The 23,102-nt window shown below is 38.1% G+C and overlaps 1 protein-coding gene across 2 annotated transcripts in view; it reads right to left on the reverse strand.

Moving 5' to 3' along the window:
- The window catches only part of LOC137646058 (protein FAM91A1-like), a 196,559-nt gene that overhangs the window by 40,999 nt on the left and 132,458 nt on the right, over positions 1-23,102 (reverse strand). For both annotated transcript variants that reach the window (XM_068379212.1, XM_068379213.1), the window contains 2 exons: positions 16,498-16,646; positions 1,898-1,958 (listed from right to left, as the gene is read on the reverse strand). In XM_068379212.1, coding sequence (XP_068235313.1) covers positions 1,898-1,958; positions 16,498-16,646 — 210 coding nt within the window. The remainder of the gene's footprint in view (positions 1-1,897; positions 1,959-16,497; positions 16,647-23,102) is intronic.

Raw genomic sequence — 23,102 nt, forward strand, 5'->3', positions numbered from 1 at the left:
GGTCTTAACAGCATGGTTAAACTTACCGGGTTGGAAAAAAAAACATCCCGGCCACGATCGTCCACCCCTTCATCTTAATGTTTATAATTACTCTTCTGAAGAAAGGATAGTCCTCATTTAATTTAATCATTATAAAAGCTGAGGATTCTAACCAGAGGCAATGATATTCAGTGTTTATATTAATCCTTGGAGTTAGCATATAAAATCCGTTTAAAACATTATCTATCGATAATATATTCAAGGTCCCCAAAAACAATGTTTTCGTAATGTACGTTTCTCGAAAAAATTCACATCTTACTATGTCGTGTATAAAAATATCTGTAAAACTTTTAATACCTATTCTACAGAAAATATATTTGTATAATTGCACAACACTACTTTAGTATGAAAAGTCCCAATGTATTTTGAGCATCAACTTGAAAGCACTTTAGGATTGGTTCATGGAACACCATGGACCTTTGATTCTGATGGCTTTTGATGTGTGTGCGAAAGAATAAAGAACTAGGAATGCATATTCTGAGAATATGGAATGGGAATGCTCATTCCATGCTTGGATTTGTAAATCCTGCTTTCACAAAGATAACAGTGTTAAATCCAAATGGAAATGTTGATGGTAAGTCTCAAGTTCTTTGTGCTAATATGGACATGAATTTTAGTAAAATCAGATCTTAATATAATGTCATCATCAATGTTATTAGGCAGGTCAGTAAAATAAGATGATAGGTTTGATAGTCTTTTCATGTCACTGAGAGAGAGAGAGAGAGAGAGAGAGAGAGAGAGAGAGAGAGAGAGAGAGAGAGAGAGAGAGAGAGAGAGAGAGAGATGCTATATATTTTGAATTGAGCATAAAAATTCAAGAGAAAATATCTAATTTCACCATTAGAAATTAATTCTAAAAGTTTCAAACAAGTAGCAGATATTTGATTGATTGGAGGATTTTGTAAGCTGGCGTTAGAAATGTAATTTAGGTAGATGTATTTGTAATAATTTTCATAATCAATATTTTGGATTATTTTGCTGTTACTATTATTATGATGATGATGAAGATTATCATTATTATTATTATAATTTTGTGGCTGTTGTTAACAATGTGGCAAAATGGGACCATTTTTTTTTAATAATGTATTAAAGTATGAAGATTCTAAAGCAGCAACGTTTGGCTGGGCGTTCACTCGGCCAGTGTGCATTGCACTTGAGCGACCCACTGTTTCCTTAACAATTCCTCATCTGAGAAGAAATACAGGGAGATATTTTCACCTGTATTTGAGCACTCCACTACAACACACTTGTGAGGCATTGCAATGCTTAAAAATCTCAAAAAATCTAAATCACTTTTCCAACAAAAAAAATCTTTTGTTCTGGCAAACCTAGATTGTTTACATTCGTTTCGCACTGCTGAAGTCTCTCTGTGACTTCACAGGTACTTCCCAACCAAGCGGCCGAAACGGAAAGATAATTTTATGGCGTGAAAATAAATTGTGAAAAGCTCGGCAATAAAACTGTAATACAGAATATACATGGCAGTTGATCAAAACCAAACCCAAACACATTGTTTTGAAAGGTACACACCTGACCCAGTATTTTTCTCCCAGAATCAATTCAAGATATCCAAGTCTAACTCGAAAGACATTAATCATAATACACAGCTAAGCTATTTGTATTGTATGCGCAAGCAACAAATTCTCTAGGCTTGAGACTTGAAATCCATCTTCAAAAGGATTTTTCATACTTCTAAAGTATAACCACATACTAGACAAATTGTTTTTACATCATAATATTTTATATAACAAAAATTTCTGAAAGTAAACTTCATTACTATCATTGTAATATTTACATTTGTGACTAGTCAGGACATTAACAAAATAAAACTGGTTTACTTCTCCAGCTGAATACTTACTGGAAATATCAAGTGGAAATGGAATGTGCTGTATACAAACGTCATGATACCATCCATAAGCCTGAAAGAAATTAAATGTATGTATCAATGAACACTCTTAAACAATAGATGGTAAAATAAGAAGAACAAATAAAGTGAAATACAAAAAATAATATGCTGAAAGGGGAATTTTTAAATATTTCTAAATTCTTTAACCAATTCCAAGGGTGTTCTCATATCCAGTCTAAGCTATTCACCTTCATTCATTAAATGCTAGTTAAAAGTAAGTAAATTAACAAAACTAAACTAACAGCTTATTTGCATCATCTAAAACATCAAGTTTCATCAACATTCAATTACATAAAATACAGGGAATACAGCCTAACTATTTCATTGCTACCGTTTCTTGTGGAATAAAATTAGTTTAAATCAACCAGCATCAATTTTTTTAGAAAATTAATAATGAACAAAGATGGAGCATATTCATGACATCAAATAAATGGGTGGAAGCATAATCATAGCAAAGACATGATTAAACAACATACAAGTTACAAATATGATTAACCTGAAAGTCAGCACTGTGTGCTTAAAGAAAAATAAAAGTAGATACAGTAGAACCAAGCATTAACTTTAACAGTCTAATATGGGGAAGGAAAATCCACTATAGCCAATTGTACATAATATCGAAAACATTTCCTGAACCACAAAATTCATATAAAATTGTACACATGACTACTACATATGCTGAACACCTGGGCTAACATCAAAACGAGCAGCTGGGATTATAAACACCATTTTCACCCTTGAATGACATAATTAAAGAAAGTAGATTAAAATAGATGAAACTCATGAAAACAAAGATAACTGCAAGGATGGTCCAAATCAAAACAAACTAAATACAGAGCTAGGAAACACTAGCAAGTAATCTCAGATATACTAATACTAATTTCCCAAAGATTAAAATCAAACAAAATTTTAAATAACTGTATACAAGACTACTATATTTATGTATGGATGTGTTGTAATAGTTTGCGGACTGTGGCCAGAGGTAGCACCCAAACTACCTAGTGTCTGAATACCGACCACACGCCAACGTTCACTACACAAAAAATATACAACGGTGGATTACCCAAAAAATCTGGGTAAAAGGCAAACAATCAAGGATGAACTGGGCACTGGGCACCATCCCTTGATTTTATACTGGGCAAGGGGACCCAGCAAGAACCTTACTTCCTCCTTATCTTGAGCTTGCTGAATAAATGCGTAAGATGACCGTTGATTCATTTCTGAGAAGTTAGCAGAATTTATGAATAGCTCTATCTTCTTTAGGTAAGATGGTTTCAAACTTGAGTAAAAAATGTCAGAGCATTATGTGAAAGGAAACATTTATTAATTGCTAACGGGACACAGTGTGGGATGAAATAATATGATGAATGACTTATTAGAAAGATTTAATAAAAAAAAACTGTTAGGATTACATTAACATTGTTTTGTCAAATTCAAATAAGCAATTAAGGGCAAAATTAGCATCCCTTTACACTCCAGCCTCACAATAACAAGATTGAAAAAAAAAAAGAAAGAACTATTCACATGCTGGTCACTCATAAGTTTTCCCTAAACTATACCAATATAAACAAAGGCACACCTAACCGTGTATCTATTTGTGATACATTCAAATACAAGTAGCTTCCTCAAATTCAAAGGGATTATAAAACAAGAATTGCAATTCAGGCGGGAAAACTAGAAGATCCCGGCAAACTTGTTTCTAACTATCTTTCCCAGGCTGACTAGCAACATACTCAGGTGGATCATGCAGATTTATTCCTGACTATGACAGAAACAAACTTCAAGCTTAAAGGAGAACCCCACAACACTGTGGTTCATAATCTGCATGAACAATCCACTGGGTTTAGGAATTGACAACACATAAAAGTTTGTCTATCACTGAAAAACTGTTCTATGCCACTTCATGTTCACTTGGTTCTGAAGTCAAGTATTTGAAAAAAACTGTCCATAAACTGTGTCAATATATTACCACCTAGGTCAGTGATAAGACTAATCTAGTTTCATTTGCCACCGGAATACTAGGAGCACGCACCCTAGCACTCACACCCTCCTTTGATGTAGCCCCATCTTCTACATCGAAGGCCTGATGTTTAAAGCCCTATTATATTCCTCAGTTCTTGACTTCCTGGGCTTTGCTCTCTTGCTCTTCTTCTTCTTCTTCTCCACAGTCCGAGAGGGAGCACTGGACTTGCTCCCACTTCGGCTCTCCCGGCTACTGGTCGATCCAAAATAGGACGACGGGGTTGGAGTAGCACTCTCCGGTACTGCTCTCCACCTTGAAGCAGTCTGGACAGAGATGGTCTCCCTCTCAGGACTGCGGGCATTAGCTGTGTTCTGGACAGGTGATCTGCTTATAAGCGGCGCCTGTCGTCCACACTGTGCGACATGATGGTTCGCCGAGCCACAGCATAGGCACAGGTTGAGACGCCTGCGACACTCGTCCATAAGGTGCCCTGAATTTTGGCACCATGCATAGTACCTTCTCTGGAATTGAGGAGACCTATCCGGAGTGCGTGATGGTGGCAGGGGCACTTCCACAGGTGTAGGTTTGGGGACAGGTCGAGGAGGATACTTCAATACGCTCTGTCAGGTCCAGGCGAACGGCTGGGGGCAGCCATGACAACCCTGTCGGTATAAGAGCCGTGCCATGACTGTCCCACACGACTGATGGCCAAATCCTCTGCCTTCTGGCTTCGCTGACGGGATGCCTCGTTGAGAACACTCAAAAGGTGTAGAACATCCTGCCAAGTGGCCTGACGGCCAGCGGAGATATTAATGGTGGCCAGAGACTGTTCCAGCCAACTCGCAGCTCTGCTCGGAAAAATTCTTAGGAGCTTCCGCCTAAGCTCCCTCCGGTCCAAACTACGGCTAGGATAGGCCGACCTGTACAGGGAGGCCAACCGGACGGCATAAATTTTCAGCAGTTCCCCCTTGCCACAGGTGGCACTGCTGAACTGGGCCTTCCTACCTGCATCACGCCTCTCTCAGGCTTCTTGGCACCAGCCGAGGAGGCGTTCCATCATGTCGGGGTATGAGATCTCGGGACCCCCCATTGCCGAGAACGCCTCCTGGATTTCTCCCTTTAGAAATCTTCTGAGATCAACGGTCCACCGGCCAGAGCTTCCTGTGGTATATTTACTTGCGCAGTAAGCCTCAAAATCCCTCAGGAATCAGGCAAAACACTGGCCAGTTTCTAGATGGAAGATTCCAGGCTTGGGGTGGCTCCTCGAGTCGAGGACCTTAAGCAGATCAGACAGACTGCGTTCTGTCTGGAGGGACTGGAAGTGGTCGGTGGAGACAGTGTCGTCTGAGCTGACACTGAGACAAGTGCTGGAAGTGTCACCAGAAGACTCTCTACCAGAATCGTCGCTGGTTGACTCCTGGGACATGGTCAAAGTTTCAGGTAATGCTGGTCTGGCTTTTTCCTTGGCCTGGCATCTCCGCTTTGGAATAGCCCCTGTCTGGACAACAACTGCCTAAGCTGTAGCTGCTGGAGCCTTTTCTAACCTACTGGCTTTGGCCAGGTTGTCCAGGAACTGCTCCCCTAGTCTACTGGCTATAGTCTCTGACGGACTAATGGGTTTAGTTGCCAGAACAGGCGAAGAAGCAAGGCGTCCACTCAGAGCAGGAGACTCCCAGAAGCCAGGTACAGGGGGGAGTAAGTGTGAACCCTGGAGGGGGCTGGAGACCTCCAATCACTGGCTCTGCTCCAGTTACTGGGATTGCCAGACCATTGATATTTGGCCAAGCTGGGGACGTAGAAGGAGCACTGGTGGTCTCTGTGATCGTGACCCCAGTGGCAACGTGACACGTTGGTGACAGCTCAACGCTCTTCAGGGCCGCCTCTTCAAGTGTCAGGAACTTAACCTGAGTTGCCAGGTCACTGACAATCTGGACAAGACTCGCCACATCCCGGGTCAGGCTCTTCTTAGCCTTTCGGCGTTTACTGGATGACAATGCCATATCTAAAGGTTGGCGTTTCCCGGGTCTGGGCACCAAAACTTTATGTAGTGGTTTGTGGACTGTGGCCAGAGGTAGCACCCAAACTACCTAGTGTCCGAATACCGACCACACTCCAACGTTCACAACACAAAAAATATACAACAGTGGATTGCCCAAAAATTCTGGGTAAAAGGCAAACAATCAAGGATATACTGGGCACTGGGCACCACCCCTTGATTTTATACTGGGCAAGGGGACCCAGCAAGAACCTTACTTCCTCCTTATCTTCCTTTGCCTTGAGCTTGCTGAATAAATGCGTAAGATGACCGTTGATTTATTTCTGAGAAGTTAGCAGAATTTATGAATAGCTCCATCTTCTTTAGGTAAGATGGTTTCAAACTGGAGTAAAAAATGTCAGAACATTATGTGAAAGGAAACATTTATTAACTGCTAACTGCTAACCGTGGTTGTTTAACTTGTATGTTGATGGAGTGGTGAGAGAGGTGAATGCTCGAGTGCTTGGACAAGGATTAAAACTGGTAGACGAGAATGACCATGAATGGGAGGTAAATCAGTTGTTGTTTGCGGATGATACTGTACTGGTTGCAGACACAGAAGAGAAGCTTGACTGACTAGTGACAGAATTTGGAAGGGTGTGTGAGAGAAGGAAGTTGAGAGTTAATGTTGGTAAGATTAAGGTCATGAGATGTATGAGAAAGGAAGGTGGTGCAAGGTTGAATGTCATGTTGAATGGAGAGTTACTTGAGGAGGGGGATCAGTTTAAGTACTTGGGGTCTGTTGTTGCAGCAAATGGTGGAGTGGAAGCAGATGTACGTCAGGGAGTGAATAAAGTATGCAAAGTGTTGGAGGCAGTTAAGGGAGTAGTAAAAAATAGAGGGTTGGGCATGAATGTAAAGAGAGTTCTATATGAGAAAGTGATTGTACCAACTGTGATGTATGGATCGGAGTTGTGGGGAATGAAAGTGACGGAGAGACAGAAATTGAATGTGTTTAAGATGGAGTGTCTAAGGAGTATGGCTGGTGTATCTCAAGTAGATAAGGCTAGGAACAAAGTGGTGAGGGTGAGAGCGGGTGCAAGAAATGAGTTAGCAGCTAAAGTGGATATGAATGTGTTGAAGTGGTTTGGCCATGTTGAGAGAATGGAAAATGGCTGTCTGCTAAAGAAGGTGATGAATGCATGAGTTGATGGGAGAAGTACTAGAGGAAGGCCAAGGTTTGGGTGGATGGATGGAGTGAAGAAAGCTCTGGGTGATAGGAGGATAGATGTGAGAGAGGCAAGAGAGCGTGCTAGAAATAGGAATGAATGGCGAGCGATTGTGACGCAGTTCCGGTAGGCCCTGCTGCTTCCTCCGGTGCCTTAGATGACCGTGGAGGTAGCAGCAGTAGGGGATTCAGCATTATGAAGCTTCATCTGTGGTGGATAACTGGGGAGGGTGGGCTGTGGCACCCTAGCAGTACCAGCTGAACTTGGTTGAGTCCCTTGTCAGGCTGGGAGGAACATAGAGAGTAGAGGTCCCCTTTTCGTTTTGTTTCATTTGTTGATGTCGGCTAGCCCCCAAAATTTGGGAAAGTGCCTTGGTATATGTATGTGTATGTATGTATATTAATTATTAATATACAATTATATTCATATCTTATTTGTCATTACAGTTTCCCAGTTAAGGACTTTAGATCAATAAAGCCTAGATGTAGGCCAATGATTTAATTACCACAATTATCAAATCAACTTTCATATCAAAATTTCAAAATTTTCTTTAGTGTATAAGCCAACCTGACAGTGCACAAATTGATAAACTAAGTTTTCTTACAAACTAAGTTTCTCCTGAAGTATATATTTGTATATCCAATTGTACAATTTATGATGAAGCAATTCAAGTACTGGAAGCAAAGTATGTCAAACCCAAAAATGAAGTGTTTGCCCGACATTTGTTAGCAACTCGTAAACAGCAGGGCGGTGAAACTTTGGACTCATATTTGCAAGCATTGAAGGTTTTAAGTCAAGGCTGTACTTTTAAATCTGTTTCTGCTAGTATATATTGTGAAGTCTATCCGTGATGATTTTATTAGTGGTCTGCAATCATCTCTCATCAGACAGCATTTACTGGAGAACAAGGTTTCAGACTTGTCGACAGCTGTTGACCAAGCCAGGGCTTTGGAGTCAGCGCAGAAGAATTCTGAACTTTACGCTACAAATCTGTACAAATCTAGTGAGTGCAAATATTAACCCCACCCCAGTTCATGAGACCCCTGAAACTAACGTACTAGCTGCTGCTGCTATGCATTCGACAAATAAAACAGCAACTAAATGTTATTTTTGTGGCTATCCTAAGCATCTCAGGATGAAATGTCCAGCATGTGAATCAATTTGTCATAAACATAAAAAGAAGGGCCACTTTTCTAAAGTTTGCCGATCGACTGCTACTGTTGGTAGACATGTTGGTGCTTCTTCCACTGTTACAAATAGAAATGAGTCTTTATTTCTAGCTGCTATTACTTCTGTAGCAGCTCCCTCATGCTTGTCCAAAGCCACTACTACAATGTATGTGAATGGAACCTCGGTGGATGGCTTGATAAATAGTGGGAGCTCAGTAAGCTTTGTGCATCCGAATATTGTCAAGAAATTGTCGTTGAAAGTGCAAAAGAATCGTAGTGAAGTGTCAATGGCATCAGCTTCTTTGTCAGTTAAAACAGAAGGTTTTTGTAACGTGAATTTGCACATTGGTGGCAGAGATAATCAGGATGTCACCCTGTTCATTCTTCCAAAGCTCTGTTCTAACATAATTCTGGGTCAAGACTTTCAAAAGTTGCATGAGTGTAACCCTAAAGTATGGAGGTGATCTACCTGTTCTAGTTGTTTGTGGTCTAAGTACCATTGAAGTAGATCCGCCTGAACTATTTGCTAATTTGAAACCTGATTGCACACCCATTGCCTCCAAGTCACGGCACTACTTACTTCCAGACCGGCAGTTTATTGAAAGAGAAGTGCAGACTTCTCAGAGAAGGAATCATTGAACCAAGCAACTCGCCTTGGAGGGCTCAAGTGGTTGTAGTGAAGAATGAATCTAAAATACATGTCTAACAGTGGATTATTCTGAAACTATTAGTTCACTTTACTTGATAGCTATCCATTACCACGTATTGACAACAATGTTAATAAAATAGCTTCACATAAGATATTTAGTACCATTGACCTTAAAAGTGCCTATCATCAGGTACCTATAATTGAGAAGGATAGACCTTATACAGCCTTTCAAGCTTATGTGGGACTTCACCAGTTCACACGTATTCCATTTGGTGTCACTAATGGAGTAGCTTGTTTTAAAAGAATTATGGACTCCTTCATTGCAGATGAGAAACTGAAAAGTACCTATGCTTACCTGGAAAACCTCACTATTTGCAGCTTGACCCAAGAAGAACATGATGAAAATCTGACCGGGCTTATGGATGCAGCTAAGAAAAGAGGCCTAAACTGTGTGCTTTCAAAGAAGTGCTTGAATATTTTAGGATATGTCATCGAGAATTGCGATTTAAGGCCTGATTGCAATCATTGTATGATTTACCTGTGCCTACAAATATGAAATCGTTACGAAGAACATTTGGACTCTTTGCATACTACTCTCAATGGCTAGTGAACTATTCAGCTAAAGTACATCCACTCAGTTCAACTACCTCATTTCCAATAACTGAAGCTGCAGTAGAAGCCTTTCATTGCCTGAATAATGATATTTAAAATTCAGTGGTAAAAGCTATAGACGAGTCAATCCCATTTGAAGTGGAGACTGATGCATCTGAATCGGCTATAGCTGCTGTTCTAAATCAAAAGGGGTCGTCCAGTGGCATTCTTCTAAAGAACTCTACAGGGACCGGAGAAATGACATGCAACCATCGAGAAAGAAGCCCAAGCCATCATTGAAGCTATTCGTCACTGGAGGCACTACTTGACTGGTCACCATTTTACAATTATAACTGATCACCAGTCGGTGAGATGTATGTTTGACAACAAACATAAAAGTAAGATAAAGAATGATAAAATCACTCAGAGATTGGAATTGGCTTGTTATGATTTTGTTATTTAAGGTCCAGATGATCAGAATATTCCCCCTGACACTTTTTCAAGAGCATATTGTGGTGCAACAGCTAGTGATCAATCTTCCTTATGCAGTCTACATAAAGCATTGTGCCATCCTGGAGTAACTAGGTTATATCATTTTGTGAAAACTAAAACCTTACCATATTCAGTAGATGATGTGAAAAAGGCTATTGCTTCCTACAAGGTATGTGCAGAGAACAAGCCTAGGTTTACTAAAGTGGATAATGCTAGGTTGATAAAAATCACTCAGCCACTTGAAAGATTAACATTGATTTCAAATGACCTATACCCAGTAGTGACAAGAATAAATATTTCCTGAATATTATTGACGAATATTCTAGATTCCCATTTGTATTCCCTTGTAGTAATATGTCTACCTCAACTGTAATTCAGTGCATTAGTCAGTTATTTTCAATATTTGGCATGCCAGCTTATGTGCACTCTGACAGAGGTGCATCCTTCATCAGCAAGGAACTGCAAGATTTTCTTAATAGTCAAGGTATATCATGTAGTAGAACCACTTTTTATAATCCTGAAGGTAATGGACAGGTTGAAAGATTCAATGGCATAATTTGAAAGGCAATTACCATGAATTTGAAATCAAGGGGTCTGCCTGTGGAGTGTTGGCAATCAGTGTTGCCAGATGCCCTACAATCAATTTGCTCACTCTTAGCAACAGCTATGAATGCTACTCCACATGAGATTACTAAACTATACCCGTCGCTCTTCTGCTGGAGCTTCTATACCATCCTAGTTATGTGAACCAGGACCAGTACTCCTAAAATGGCCTGTTCTTAATTCTAAAAATGATCTATTAGTAGATGAAGTAGAGCTCTTGCAGGATAATCCTAATTATGCACATATTAGGTACCCAAATGGAAGGGAGACTACTGTCTCAATCAAGCATTTATCTCCAGCTGAGTTTCCTTTACCTGTTGATCAGTCACTTCCTGATCCTGGAGAACAGCCAAAAGGATCTCCAAAGGGTTAAATAACCTTGAACCATCACCTATCCATAATGATGAACCACCTGTTCCTACCTCAAGGAGATCAGGTCGTATTACCCGACCAGTTAATAGGCTTAATTTGTAATGTGTGTTGTATACATACTGTGATTTGAGTTTTGTATGCTAGATTAATATCATGGAAATAATAGAATTATTGAATATGGAATAAGTATTATATTTTAGAAGGGGGAGAATGTCATAAAAGTAGCTACTATATTACATACAAATAACAATGCTATTACTGTGCCAGTTGGTAACAGTGCTTTTGTTTGCATTCAGATACTAATAATTATTGTTATTCAACAGGTAATAACTATTATCAATTACACTGTAAACTATCAAACTTCCATACTTTATACATACGGTATTACTGTTATATATGTATATTAACTATTAATGAATTAGGCTGTATTATGACTGATGGTTATTGTTTGATTATGGGTAACTAGTATCATACAATTATATTTATATCTTATTTATCACAGGCTCCATCTGGTTAAAGCTTTTTAAACCAATAAAGCCTAGATGTTGGCCAATGGTTTAATTATCACAATTATCAAATCAACTTTCATATCATGCTATACTCTTTCGTAGCTTATAAAAATTATAATTATAATAATGATTATAATGATTATAAAGATGACGTTATCCCGACGTCACCGTATGAATTACCAGGCAAGTTATGATGTATACCAATGTCAACAAGACGAAGGGGTTAAGAGGATAATGATCTATGAATTTTAGGATCTATGACATGTCATTAGGGGTGGAAGGCAATTCAGTGGAAAGGTGCAACTGAGAGAAAACCTGACTGAATTTTTTTTTTTAATTATTCTTGTCTACTCTTTTTTTCATTGTTTAGTTTTATTTTTTCTATGCTGTTCTTCACTTGTCTTAGCTCCTTTTGTCTCACATTTGCTTTCACTTGCTGCAGGCCTTTAAAAAAAAATGCCTATGCAAGGAACTTAGATTCTGTCTCCATTTCAAAATGTTGCAGAAATGAGTCAGGCAAGTGTCATTCAAAAAGAGCTGAAGCCTGACCAATAAACAATATATCAGGGTGTCTCTTTTCAATGAAATAAAACACATCCTGTCACTTAGTCAACACTCTCTTAATCTCCCTCGAAACAAGAAGTACCTTCGGTTCCACCTACTCCTCGCTATTGAGCCCTTGCATCAAGTCCAAATGTTGCATTGACTGGAGCTCAATCAATTCCTCAGTCATGAGCCCTTCTTGATGCTTCTCAGCAAGGTCGTAGAGATCTTCCCCATCTACCTCCAGCCGCATGGACTTTCTGAGTCACAAAATCTCACCCAACATAATAGGTTCGGGGTCAGACTGCATATTGAACTCTTCGAAATCCCTTTCAGGTACAGAATCTGGTCACAATTTCTTCCAAGCTGAATTTAAGGTTCTTCACGTTATACTCTGCCATGCTTCATCAATCATTTTTAAACAATTCACAATGTTAAAATGGTTCTTCCAAAATTTATGAAGGGGGAGGTTGGAGTTATCTGTGACATTAAAGCATTTTTTGAACAAATTTTGAACAAATTATGATGTACAGCTTCTTGAAATTTGAAATGACCTGTTAGTCCAAGGACTGGAGGAGTGAAGTGGTGTTGAGGGGGAGATAGAGGACCTTAATGAACTTGATATCATCAAGAATATCATCTTCAAGACCTGGAGGGTGGGCAATGCAATGTCTAAAATGAGAAGACATTTCAATGGCAGATTTTTCTCCATCATATACCTCTTGATAGCCAGACCTAGGGCCAGTTTTACCAATTTTGTGAAAAAATGCCTTGTAACCTAGGCCTTTGAATTTCCTTGCCACATCACTTCAAGCTTTTATTTCCAAATCTTAGTGACTCTTGAAAGCACGTGGGTTTTTGGAGTATTACACCAGCAGTGGCTCGATCTTGCAGTCACTGCTGGCATTAGCACATAAGGCTAGAGTCAATCTATCTTTCATGTGTTTATGGCCTGGCAGTTTCTTCTCTTCTGCCGTGATGAATGTCTTTTGTGGCATCTTTTTCCAAAAAAGGCCAGTTTCATCGCAGTTGGGATATGAAACCTTCTGCAGCAATAAGCTAGGAAAAACGTTCAACATACTCCTCTGCGTCTTCTATATCCGAACTCACAGCTTCCCCTTGCCTCGCAACTGAGTAGATCCTAGTTCGCTTTTTCAACTTATCAAACCAGCCATGACTAGATCTGAAAGTCTCCGCTGGCATTAATGTCTCCCCTCTCTAACAAATCTTCATAGATTGCACTAGCCTTCACACAGATGACTGTCTTAGTCATGATATCTGCCCTCACCTGCTTTTCTTTAATCCACAATAACAGAAGCCTCTCCATCTTGTCATTTATATTAGTCTGTAACTGAGACATGATGGTTAAGCCTTTGGAAGGCTTTGTGCTAATAGCACCTTTCTGCTTGCTTGAGAATGGTACATATCGTCGACGTACTCCTCTCGTATTGGCGGGCCAACTCCCTCACACGGACACTATGCTCCTGTTTTTTTATAATTTCTTGCTTTACCTCTATCATCATCATGCAATTTTTATTCTCACTGCCAATGTTTCCACTTGCTTTCTTGGGACCCATCATTTATTAGAATAATTGTCTACAAATTTACGTTATAATCATATAAATAACGCAAACAACACGAGCGTAGCTCGGAGATGCATACATCGGTCAGAGATCATGCAAAATGAACGAGTGATGCGGGCTTCGAGAGCTCCCGAGCACTTGGCTACCAAGTGTCAGGATCTGTAACCGTGCTCATATCTCAAGTTTGTGCTCATATCTCAATGCAAAATTTTCCATGGTAGCTTGCTTGTACAGTATCTCGGAATGCTTGTATGATAGGATGCTCGTATTACAAGGTATTACTGAATATCCCTCCTCAAGGATTCCTCTCAGTTCTCAACCAAAATGTCATAAATGAAGACTTTGACAGGTAGGGAGGGGAGGCTCCTCATTCTCTCTCTCACTTAACTACTCATGAAACAATTCAATGGCTATCCATCTTCGTCTGAAAACATACTCATCTAAAGGACAGTTGTTTGTATTTGTGTAGGAACAAAAACATCACAGACAACAGCACAGTCCTTCACATCTGGACTGTTGAAAATGATGAGAAATCAAGGTGACAAGAGGCTGGGAGAAAGCGTTGTTTACACAAGTGCCTATTTCATCCTGGGTCTTCATAGTTGAAACAAAAGATGCTACTTATGATATCTTTATGAAAATTTAATAATTTTCTTATTTATCATGGCTGATATTCTTTTCATTTAGAGAATGAATAGAATATGAATTTCAAGAAGTTTCATTAAAATAATTTCCCCCAAATAATCAAACTTGCAAACATCAAACTCACAAACAAGAAGGTCTGACTGTCCATAAAATTGCTGACCTGGGATCCGTAATATAACAGGCATAAATAGTAAAAGTCATTAATAGTAATATATCTATGAAAAAAAATAAAGGCAACTGACAATTGCTTGCCATTTGCAAATCAAAGCAAAAGGGCACATAACGGAACATATCTATCAACTCTACAAGACAACTTTTCAGTAGAATGGCTTTCTAAAAGTGACTAGATGAGCTCTCAATACCCACCATTTCCAAAATTATAGCATTACATCAGTTCTATAAATCTGAGATGACTTGTTACCTTCCTGACCAGAGAATCAATGCATGCATAATATGACATCATCAGTGTAAGAGCACATTAAATGACTTGCTACCGTCGTGCCCTGATAACTAACGCAAGCATAACATCAACTTTGTGAGTGTACGGGTACATCAGATGACTTACTACAACCCTGACAAGAGAATTAACGCAAGCATATGACTTTATAAGTGTAAGAGCATGTCAGGTGTCTTGCTACCTTCCTGACCAGAGAATTAATGCACACATAATATGACTTTATGAGTGTAAGAGCGGAGCATGTTAGATGACTTGCTACCTTCCTGACCAGAGAATTAACACAAGCATAATATGACTTTATGAGTGTAAGATCACGTCCGTTGACTTTCTACCTTTCTGACCAGAGAAATAACACAAGCATATCAAGACTTTATGAGTGTCAGGCATGTTAGATGACCTGCTACCTTCCTGACCAGAAAAATAACACAAGCGTATTAAGACTTTATGAGTGTCAGACATGTTAGATGACCTGCTACCTTCCTGACCAGAGAATTTACGCAAGTATAATATGACTTTATGAGTGTAAGAGTAGAACATGTTAGATGACTTGCTACCTTCCTGACCAGAGAATCAACACAAGCATAATATGACTTTTTGAGTGTGAGAGTATGTCAGATGACGTGCTACCTTCCTGACCAGAGAATCAACACAAGCATAATATGACTTTTTGAGTGTGAGAGTATGTCAGTTGACTTTCTACCTTCCTGACCAGAGAATTAATGCAAGCATAATATAACTTTATGAGTGTCAGCACATGTTAGATGACTTGCAATCTTCCTGACCAGAGAATTAACGCAAGCATAATATGACTTGATGAGTGTAAGAGCATGTCAGGTGACTTGCTGCCTTCCTGACCAGAGAATTAACACAAGCATACAGTAACATGACTTTTTGAGTGTAAGAGTACATCAGCTGACTTGCTACCTTCCTTACCAGAGAATTAAAGCAAGAATAGTAAGACTTTAAGAGTACAAGAGCATGTCAGCTGACTTGCTACCTTCCTTACCAGAGAATTGAGGCAAAAATAGTAAGACTTTATGAGTACAAGAGCATGTCAGCTGACTTGCTACCTTCCTTACCAGAGAATTAAAGCAAGGATAGTAAGACTTTATGAGTACAAGAGCATGTCAGCTGACTTGCTACCTTCCTTACCAGAGAATTAAAGCAAGGATAGTAAGACTTTATGAGTACAAGAGCATGTCAGCTGACTTGCTACCTTCCTCACCAGAGAATTAAAGCAAAATTAATTTGACTTTGTGAGTACAAGAGCATGTCAGCTGACAGCCTTCCTCACCAGAGAATTAAAGCAAAAATAGTAAGACTTTATGAGTACGAGAGCATGTCAGCTGACTTGCTACCTTCCTCACCAGAGAATTAAAGCAAAAATAGTAAGACTTTATGAGTACGAGAGCATGTCAGCTGACTTGCTACCTTCCTCACCAGAGAATTAAAGCAAAAATAGTAAGACTTTATGAGTACGAGAGCATGTCAGCTGACTTGCTACCTTCCTCACCAGAGAATTAAAGCAAAAATAGTAAGACTTTATGAGTACGAGAGCATGTCAGCTGACTTGCTACCTTCCTCACCAGAGAATTAAAGCAAAAATAGTAAGACTTTATGAGTACAAGAGCATGTCAGCTGACTTGCTACCTTCCTTACCAGAGAATTAAAGCAAAAATAATTTGACATTGTGAGTGCAAGAGCATGTCATATGACTTGCTACCTTCCTGACCAGATGATATGACTTTGTTAATGTAAAGGGTCAGATGACTTACCTGAATAAAAACTGGAGAATGCATAAGGGCCTCATTAACCGTAGTGAACAATGCAGCAAGTGGAACAACAGTAGGGTCGTGGCCCCATGGTGTTACTAAAACCTTCTCATATCCTACTAAACATTCTGGTAATCTACGTAACCGTTCACCTGAAAATGGACATTCTAATGTAGTCACTTATGTAGAACCTCTGTCAACTGAACTATATAGATTAAGTATATGATCATGGTAAGAGTGAAACATCTGAGGGAAAGATCTTTTCCTTACTTGAAAATTTCTTAAAGGTGAACAATTTTGTACTCACTTTCCTGTTATAAACTTAATTAATCATTACATACATTTCTTGTTTTCCACAAACTTATGTTTCAATCTTGGACATTGATAGAGGAAAGGATAAATATTGTCTTATGATAATATACTGCAACACTTTGTTTATACTGTACCTGTAATGCTTTCATAACTATATTCCCCATTTCTTACCCTTGTTCATCAACTTATTCTTTTTTCCATTTTATTTTGTAAATTATGCAAATATATCTTATCCTTTAGTAAATAAAAAATGTAAAAGAAAAACACCCCAAAGCATGATTTATAAAAGGGAAAATCTCATGAAATTTTTCCAGTACTGTATATAGAAAAGACACTATTTGTTAAAGAATGCACTAATAAGTTTATCATAAAAAATACATCTTTATCTTATTAATAGAATGAGAAATGCTGTATAACCATCCAAGATAATGCTTTTTAAATGTTTAATCCATCCAAGATAATGTTTTTCAAATGTTTAAAATCTACCTGCAAATAAAATAGCTGCAGCATTTTGAGTCGGAGAGCATTATTTTGAGAGTACTTTATAGTAATGTAATTCAAGTTTTTATTCCATATAAATATCAATGAGAAGAGCTTACTGATACCACATCCTCTTTTATTCAATATTTTTATATGGTTTACACCCACAAGCATAAGTTTAAAATTTTCATAACTAATAACAAATTACAGAAGCAGGTCTTACAGAGCCATTTTACCCGCTGTAGCAGAATTACAAAGCATCAGTCTATTCATTTTCATTTTGTGACTACTTTACTTTACTTTTCCTAATTTTCTTTTGTTCCATCAAAAGCATAAATAGGACACTGTGATGGCAAGAAAAGTAAATAAATTGGTTTTCACTTTAATTTCACTTTAAAAAATATATCTAACATAGCAATATACAAATGTGAATTTTACTTACAAGTATAATATAAATACCTAAACAGCAAGAGTGACTAAAATAACAAATTTTTAGCCATTTTTATTTTTCTTAACTTACAAACCTGACCACTTTAAAAAAGAGAGATTTTTTTACCATGAGATGGAATAGCCTTTGAATGCGTTAACTAGGTAGTTAACGACAAGCAGTGAGAGCAGGCGAGAAGCCCAGCCCCTCCACTTGTTGGAAGAACAGGACTTTGGTCTTTCTGCTAAGGACTGAGAAGGTTGGTTAAGGAGGGACGTTTAACTTAAAGACTCAGGTTTGTATAGCTAGGAAAAATGGAAATTACTTTCAAAATTTATTATTTATTTTACAAATCTTTCCTCCTTTAAATGAGATTCCCTGTTTGATGGCTTGGAAGTCCTCCTAAAACCAAACTGGTTGGTATATTTTTTTTTTTTCTGGAAAGAGTTTGTGATAGCCTATTGGAAACATCCCTGTCTAGTGATCTGCTGGATGGGGGTTTAAGATCCACTTAAGCTTGATAGTTTTTGTAACCTCACCAACCTAGTGAGCCAGGGATGGTGGGGGTTGGGAGAGAGTTATTGCCTGGCCTAACCTGGTCCTAGCTGGATGGGGAAGGGGCTTGGGTGCTAATCATATGTAGCTTGCACTGTATAGTCAGTCTCTAAGGGCACTGTCCTGTCTCTCAGGTACTATCACCGTCCCTTGCCTTTGCCATTCATGAGTAACCTTTGAACCTTTAAATATCAATCTACCTGTTCCTCTAAGGCAAGGGTTCCCAAACTATGGAGGGTCACAAATAGAATTTCTTGGGTTGCAAGAAGACAAGGTGATTGTACGTATATTATCTCATTTATCAATTTTACTCAATTTTTTTATTTACAAAAAGATAGCAGATATATCACTCAAGTAAAATTGAAGAAGCTTCTACAAACTGTTCACTCTCATAATATATAAATCTAATACTACAAACAAACTACGTACCTAAAAATAAATTTGATTACCAGAGTACATATGTATAATTTTCTTCAAAATCCATGACGACCTTAGGAAAATTTTTTAATCCTTCCCTATAGAGGTTTCTGCAAGCTTATGTCACCAAATATCACATATTCAAATATCAAAGATATTTTCTTCCTTAGTGATCATAAATATATCTTTATTGATACTACAAAATGTAAAAGTCTATAGTTATTTATGGAAGTTTTCTACTTCCCTACTGTATAAAAAAGCAAACAATACTGAACACTGAAGTACAATACCTGATAAAATGTCATTACTTTTTGTGACACTACTAGGTCTTGTATCAAAAAAACATTCTTGATATCCTCTGTTTACCAATCTTCCACCAGTGCTGATCATACATGTAAGTTGCAAAGCCCACAGGTTTGATTTTGTTGCTGTTTTCTATATCTTACTCCCTATCGCAATAGAAATCTATGGTATGCTTATAGCATATTTTCTTTTGAAATTAGGTAAAAAAAAATATCTCTAAATTCAGTGGATGCCATTTTGTAGATATTTAATGTAAATTTTTCTCTCAAAAATACAATAAGTCCTCCTTATTTGTGGGGGTTAGGTAATAGAGACAGGAGCTTATTAGCTAAGATAACACTCGTAAGTGATCACTATTTTCGCCAGATTGACTGGCACCATTCAAACTCAACGTACACATACAGTACAGTAGCCTATGTTTACATTAATACTACAAAGTATGTTATTTTGTATACAGTACTGTACAGTAGTTAGTATAAAATGAATACACTAACACAATAAAATGGAAAGAAAAAGTAGTACACCACTAGCCATTTAGGTACAAAGTACTACACAGTAAGTCTAAAGCATGATGAAACTACAGCTGTTGACTGCTTAGAGAGCGCAGGGTAGCGATGAATATATCACATTTTTACATTAAAATCACTAAATATACTGGATATGTATTTTTTTTTTACACCACTTTTATGCATCACAACATGATTCTGCACAAAAATGACTGAAGCAGTAGATGCACACACAAGGAAAAATGATGCTAGACTGAGGTCGAGTCAGCGAGAGAAGGGGTGTTGTCCTGTGAGAGGGAAATGATGCAAAACATGCCGGGTACAAGGGAGTGTGGTTGCTTTGAAATTATCAGGCCACAGAAGTACTTATAGAAAAACTGCGAATATGTGATTTTTAATAGGTTATATGGTTCTCTATCACAAATAACTGAATCCATAATGAGAGAATTCTTGAATAACAAGGGGTAACAGTATTTTTTATACTAAAAATTTGAATCGCAACTTTCGTCTTGGATTTAATCTTTCGAATCGGGTTACCCAATGGTGAGATTACTGGGTTACCTCTCCTGATTGTGATATTTCCTGTTTGTATTTTCTATTTACAATTTAGATATAATAGAAACTTCATGTCTTCATCAAGATATCGGTATAGGGAGTAATAGTGTAGCTACAGTACCGTGTAAGTCAAATATAAAAATGATGGTGTTGAATAAGGCTGCAATGATCAATCACAGCCAAAACTGAGAAAGTACCAAGAAGATTTTATTCAGTATGGCTTTGTATGTCATGTTAATGACAGTAGGCTAATGATAGCCTAAAGCCTGTAAAAATTAATGACAGCCTAAAGCCTGTAAAAAAATTAAGACACCTGCAATACAAACACCAGTCATCATCATCATCATCATAAAAAAAAAGAAAAAAAAAAAAAAAAGAAAAAAAAAAAAACACTGAAATTTGAATTGCAAGGCCAAAACCAAGGGATAAAACATGTTGCACTAACTTTCATAGTTCAGGCATTATACAAGGTTGCATATCTAATTGCTCAGAAAAAAACTGCACACAATAGGAGAAGAGCTTATTAAACATGCTGCATTGGCAATGTGTAGAGCTCTTCATGGAGAAAAGATGGTTTGTGAACGTGACACCTTAACCGTCAAACAATACAGTTAGTACTCAAATTCATGACATTGCAAGGGACATACTAAGTCAGTTGATGGAGAGTGAACAATGTGAATTAGTCTTTACAATTAATGAATCAACCGTCATTTCTAGTTCTCCATTACTTGCATTTATAAGGTATAGTTTTAATGGAAAACTGAATGAAGATATGTTGTTTTGCATTACGCTAAAAGGAAAAGTGTACTGAAGATAATTTTATTAAATTGGATAAAGAACTTCATGAGTTTGGAATTAACTAGGATCAATGTAGGTATACGGACAAATAGAGTTGGGGCAGCTGGGTAAAACGAAAGGACTAAAATCAAAGGTACATGATGTGATTCCTCATATATATTTTACTCATTGTATTATTCATTCAGAAGCTCTTCCTTGAAAAGTCATTGTTCCCAAGCTTATAAGTGTTTTTGATAGAGCTGTCAAAATCATCACCTATACTAAATTACGCCACTTGAATGCCAGGTTATTTGCTTTGGTATGCAAATACATGTGCTCAAACCATAAAGCATTGTTGCTTTCACATAGATGTCAGATGGCTTTCCAGAGGAAATATTTTCACACAGCTTTAAAAGCTGAGAGATAAAGTTTCCCTGCCTCTCGATTCAGGCTCTGAACTGTTTTTATGACCGACAGTAACTGGTTTGAAAAGCTAGTGTGTTTACCATGCATTTTTGGTAAACTTAATGAATTAAATCTTTCCATACAAGGTTTGAACACAAATATTGTCATTGTTTGTACATAATACATGCATTCTCAAAGAAGCTTGAGCAACGAATTTCTCTGAACTAAAGAGTTTGTAGAGGAAAATTATTTATGTCTGGATAATTTGAAAGTAATAATAGTTAATCATCTTCAAGGTTTTCACGATCACTTAAAAAATACTTTTTAGAAGTCGACTCTAAAACATTATGATTGGATGACTACTGTTCATGGCTCCTGGCAATTACACAACATCTGACCTCGAGGAAGCACTGCTTGAATTATCTTTTGATAGAACCTTGCGTCTCAAGTTTGAGTCAACAACACTGAATAATTTCTTGAGATCAATATCTAAGAAATATCCTGGTTCATCAAAAGCAACACTGAATATCTTAACATCTTTTGGATTGACCTACATCTATGAAACTATCCTTTCTGTATTAACATACAGTATATCAGAAATAAATACTGATCTTGATTGTATGTGGAAGATGATCTTCACATTACAATCTCCACTATCCCCACAAGACTGGAGATACTATGTTGAAAGAAGCAAGTCCATTCATCCAATTAAATCAAACATGGTCTGACTTTAATGTACTTTTAAAACTGATTAAAATAAAGCAAACTATTATTTTTTTCTCACTCACGTGTACACATACACGCACAATATGACAAATTTTGAAATCATTTTAATTTTTCCTAACTATACAAACCTTGAGCTCTTTACAGGAAATATACTTTGGCGATGGCAGGAACCAGCCGTTCAATTTTTTACGAGGTGTAATTACCCTCTGCTAGTTAGTGGAGGGGGAGTGGGGGTAGATAAGCCAGCCCCCACTCACACCTGCACTAGTAACAAACCGTCACTTTGCAATTGAGGCAGGACTTACAGGGGAAGGTAATGGCAGGACCAGTATGTGTAAAGAGCTCCAGGTTTGTATAGTTAGACAAAATACAACTTATTACCAAATCTGTCATCTGTTCTGACACTATATACAAACCTTTATGCTCTTTACAGTGGAGACTCACTCAATGGTGGATAGTCCAAAAATCAACTAGCTGGTGACTAACCCAGGGTGTTACTCTCTACTTCGCACCTTAACACCTTATTAAACCTTGAGGTTTAATGGCCTGGGTAATCCGTGCTAGGTGTTAGAATTTAGCAATGTGACTGGACCATGTAAGCATAAAATTGGGGTTAAACTCTGCAACTCCACCTTAATAGGAGATCGGGGACAAAAATGTACTGTCCACATATACCAGGCTACACAAAGGATGATGATACCCACCTGCAGTTAGAGAGGGGAGAATAAAATACGAAGTGACCAGTCACTCGCACATTCATTCTAGGCTTACTTGCTGGTAACACCTACCCCCGACTTACTGCTACTTGTCTTACAAGGGAGCTGATGTGTTACTAACTACATTTTGTGCAGCTTACCACAGGCCCTAAGGTAAAAGTACCTAGGTTCCAGTGGGTTATGTCTAGCAAGTAGTGGGCAGTAAACGTGGTTTGTTGTTTCCACACACCTGCCTGTAGCAACTGCATCACAGAGAAATTCTTCTTGAACATCAGGGAGGTCCTGACAGTCAGGGGTGGCTCGCTCAATCACCTGCCTAATCCAGGAAGATAGAATTTTTTGTTCTCTTTCCCTTTGACCCTTTCTGTGCTCACAAAGAGCCTTCTGATATGAGGGGGAGTTCTGGAGATTCTTTTAAGGTATTTCCTC

The sequence above is a fragment of the Palaemon carinicauda genome, chromosome 8 (genome assembly GCF_036898095.1).
Source record: "Palaemon carinicauda isolate YSFRI2023 chromosome 8, ASM3689809v2, whole genome shotgun sequence".
In the NCBI taxonomy this organism is placed as follows: Eukaryota; Metazoa; Arthropoda; class Malacostraca; order Decapoda; family Palaemonidae; genus Palaemon; species Palaemon carinicauda.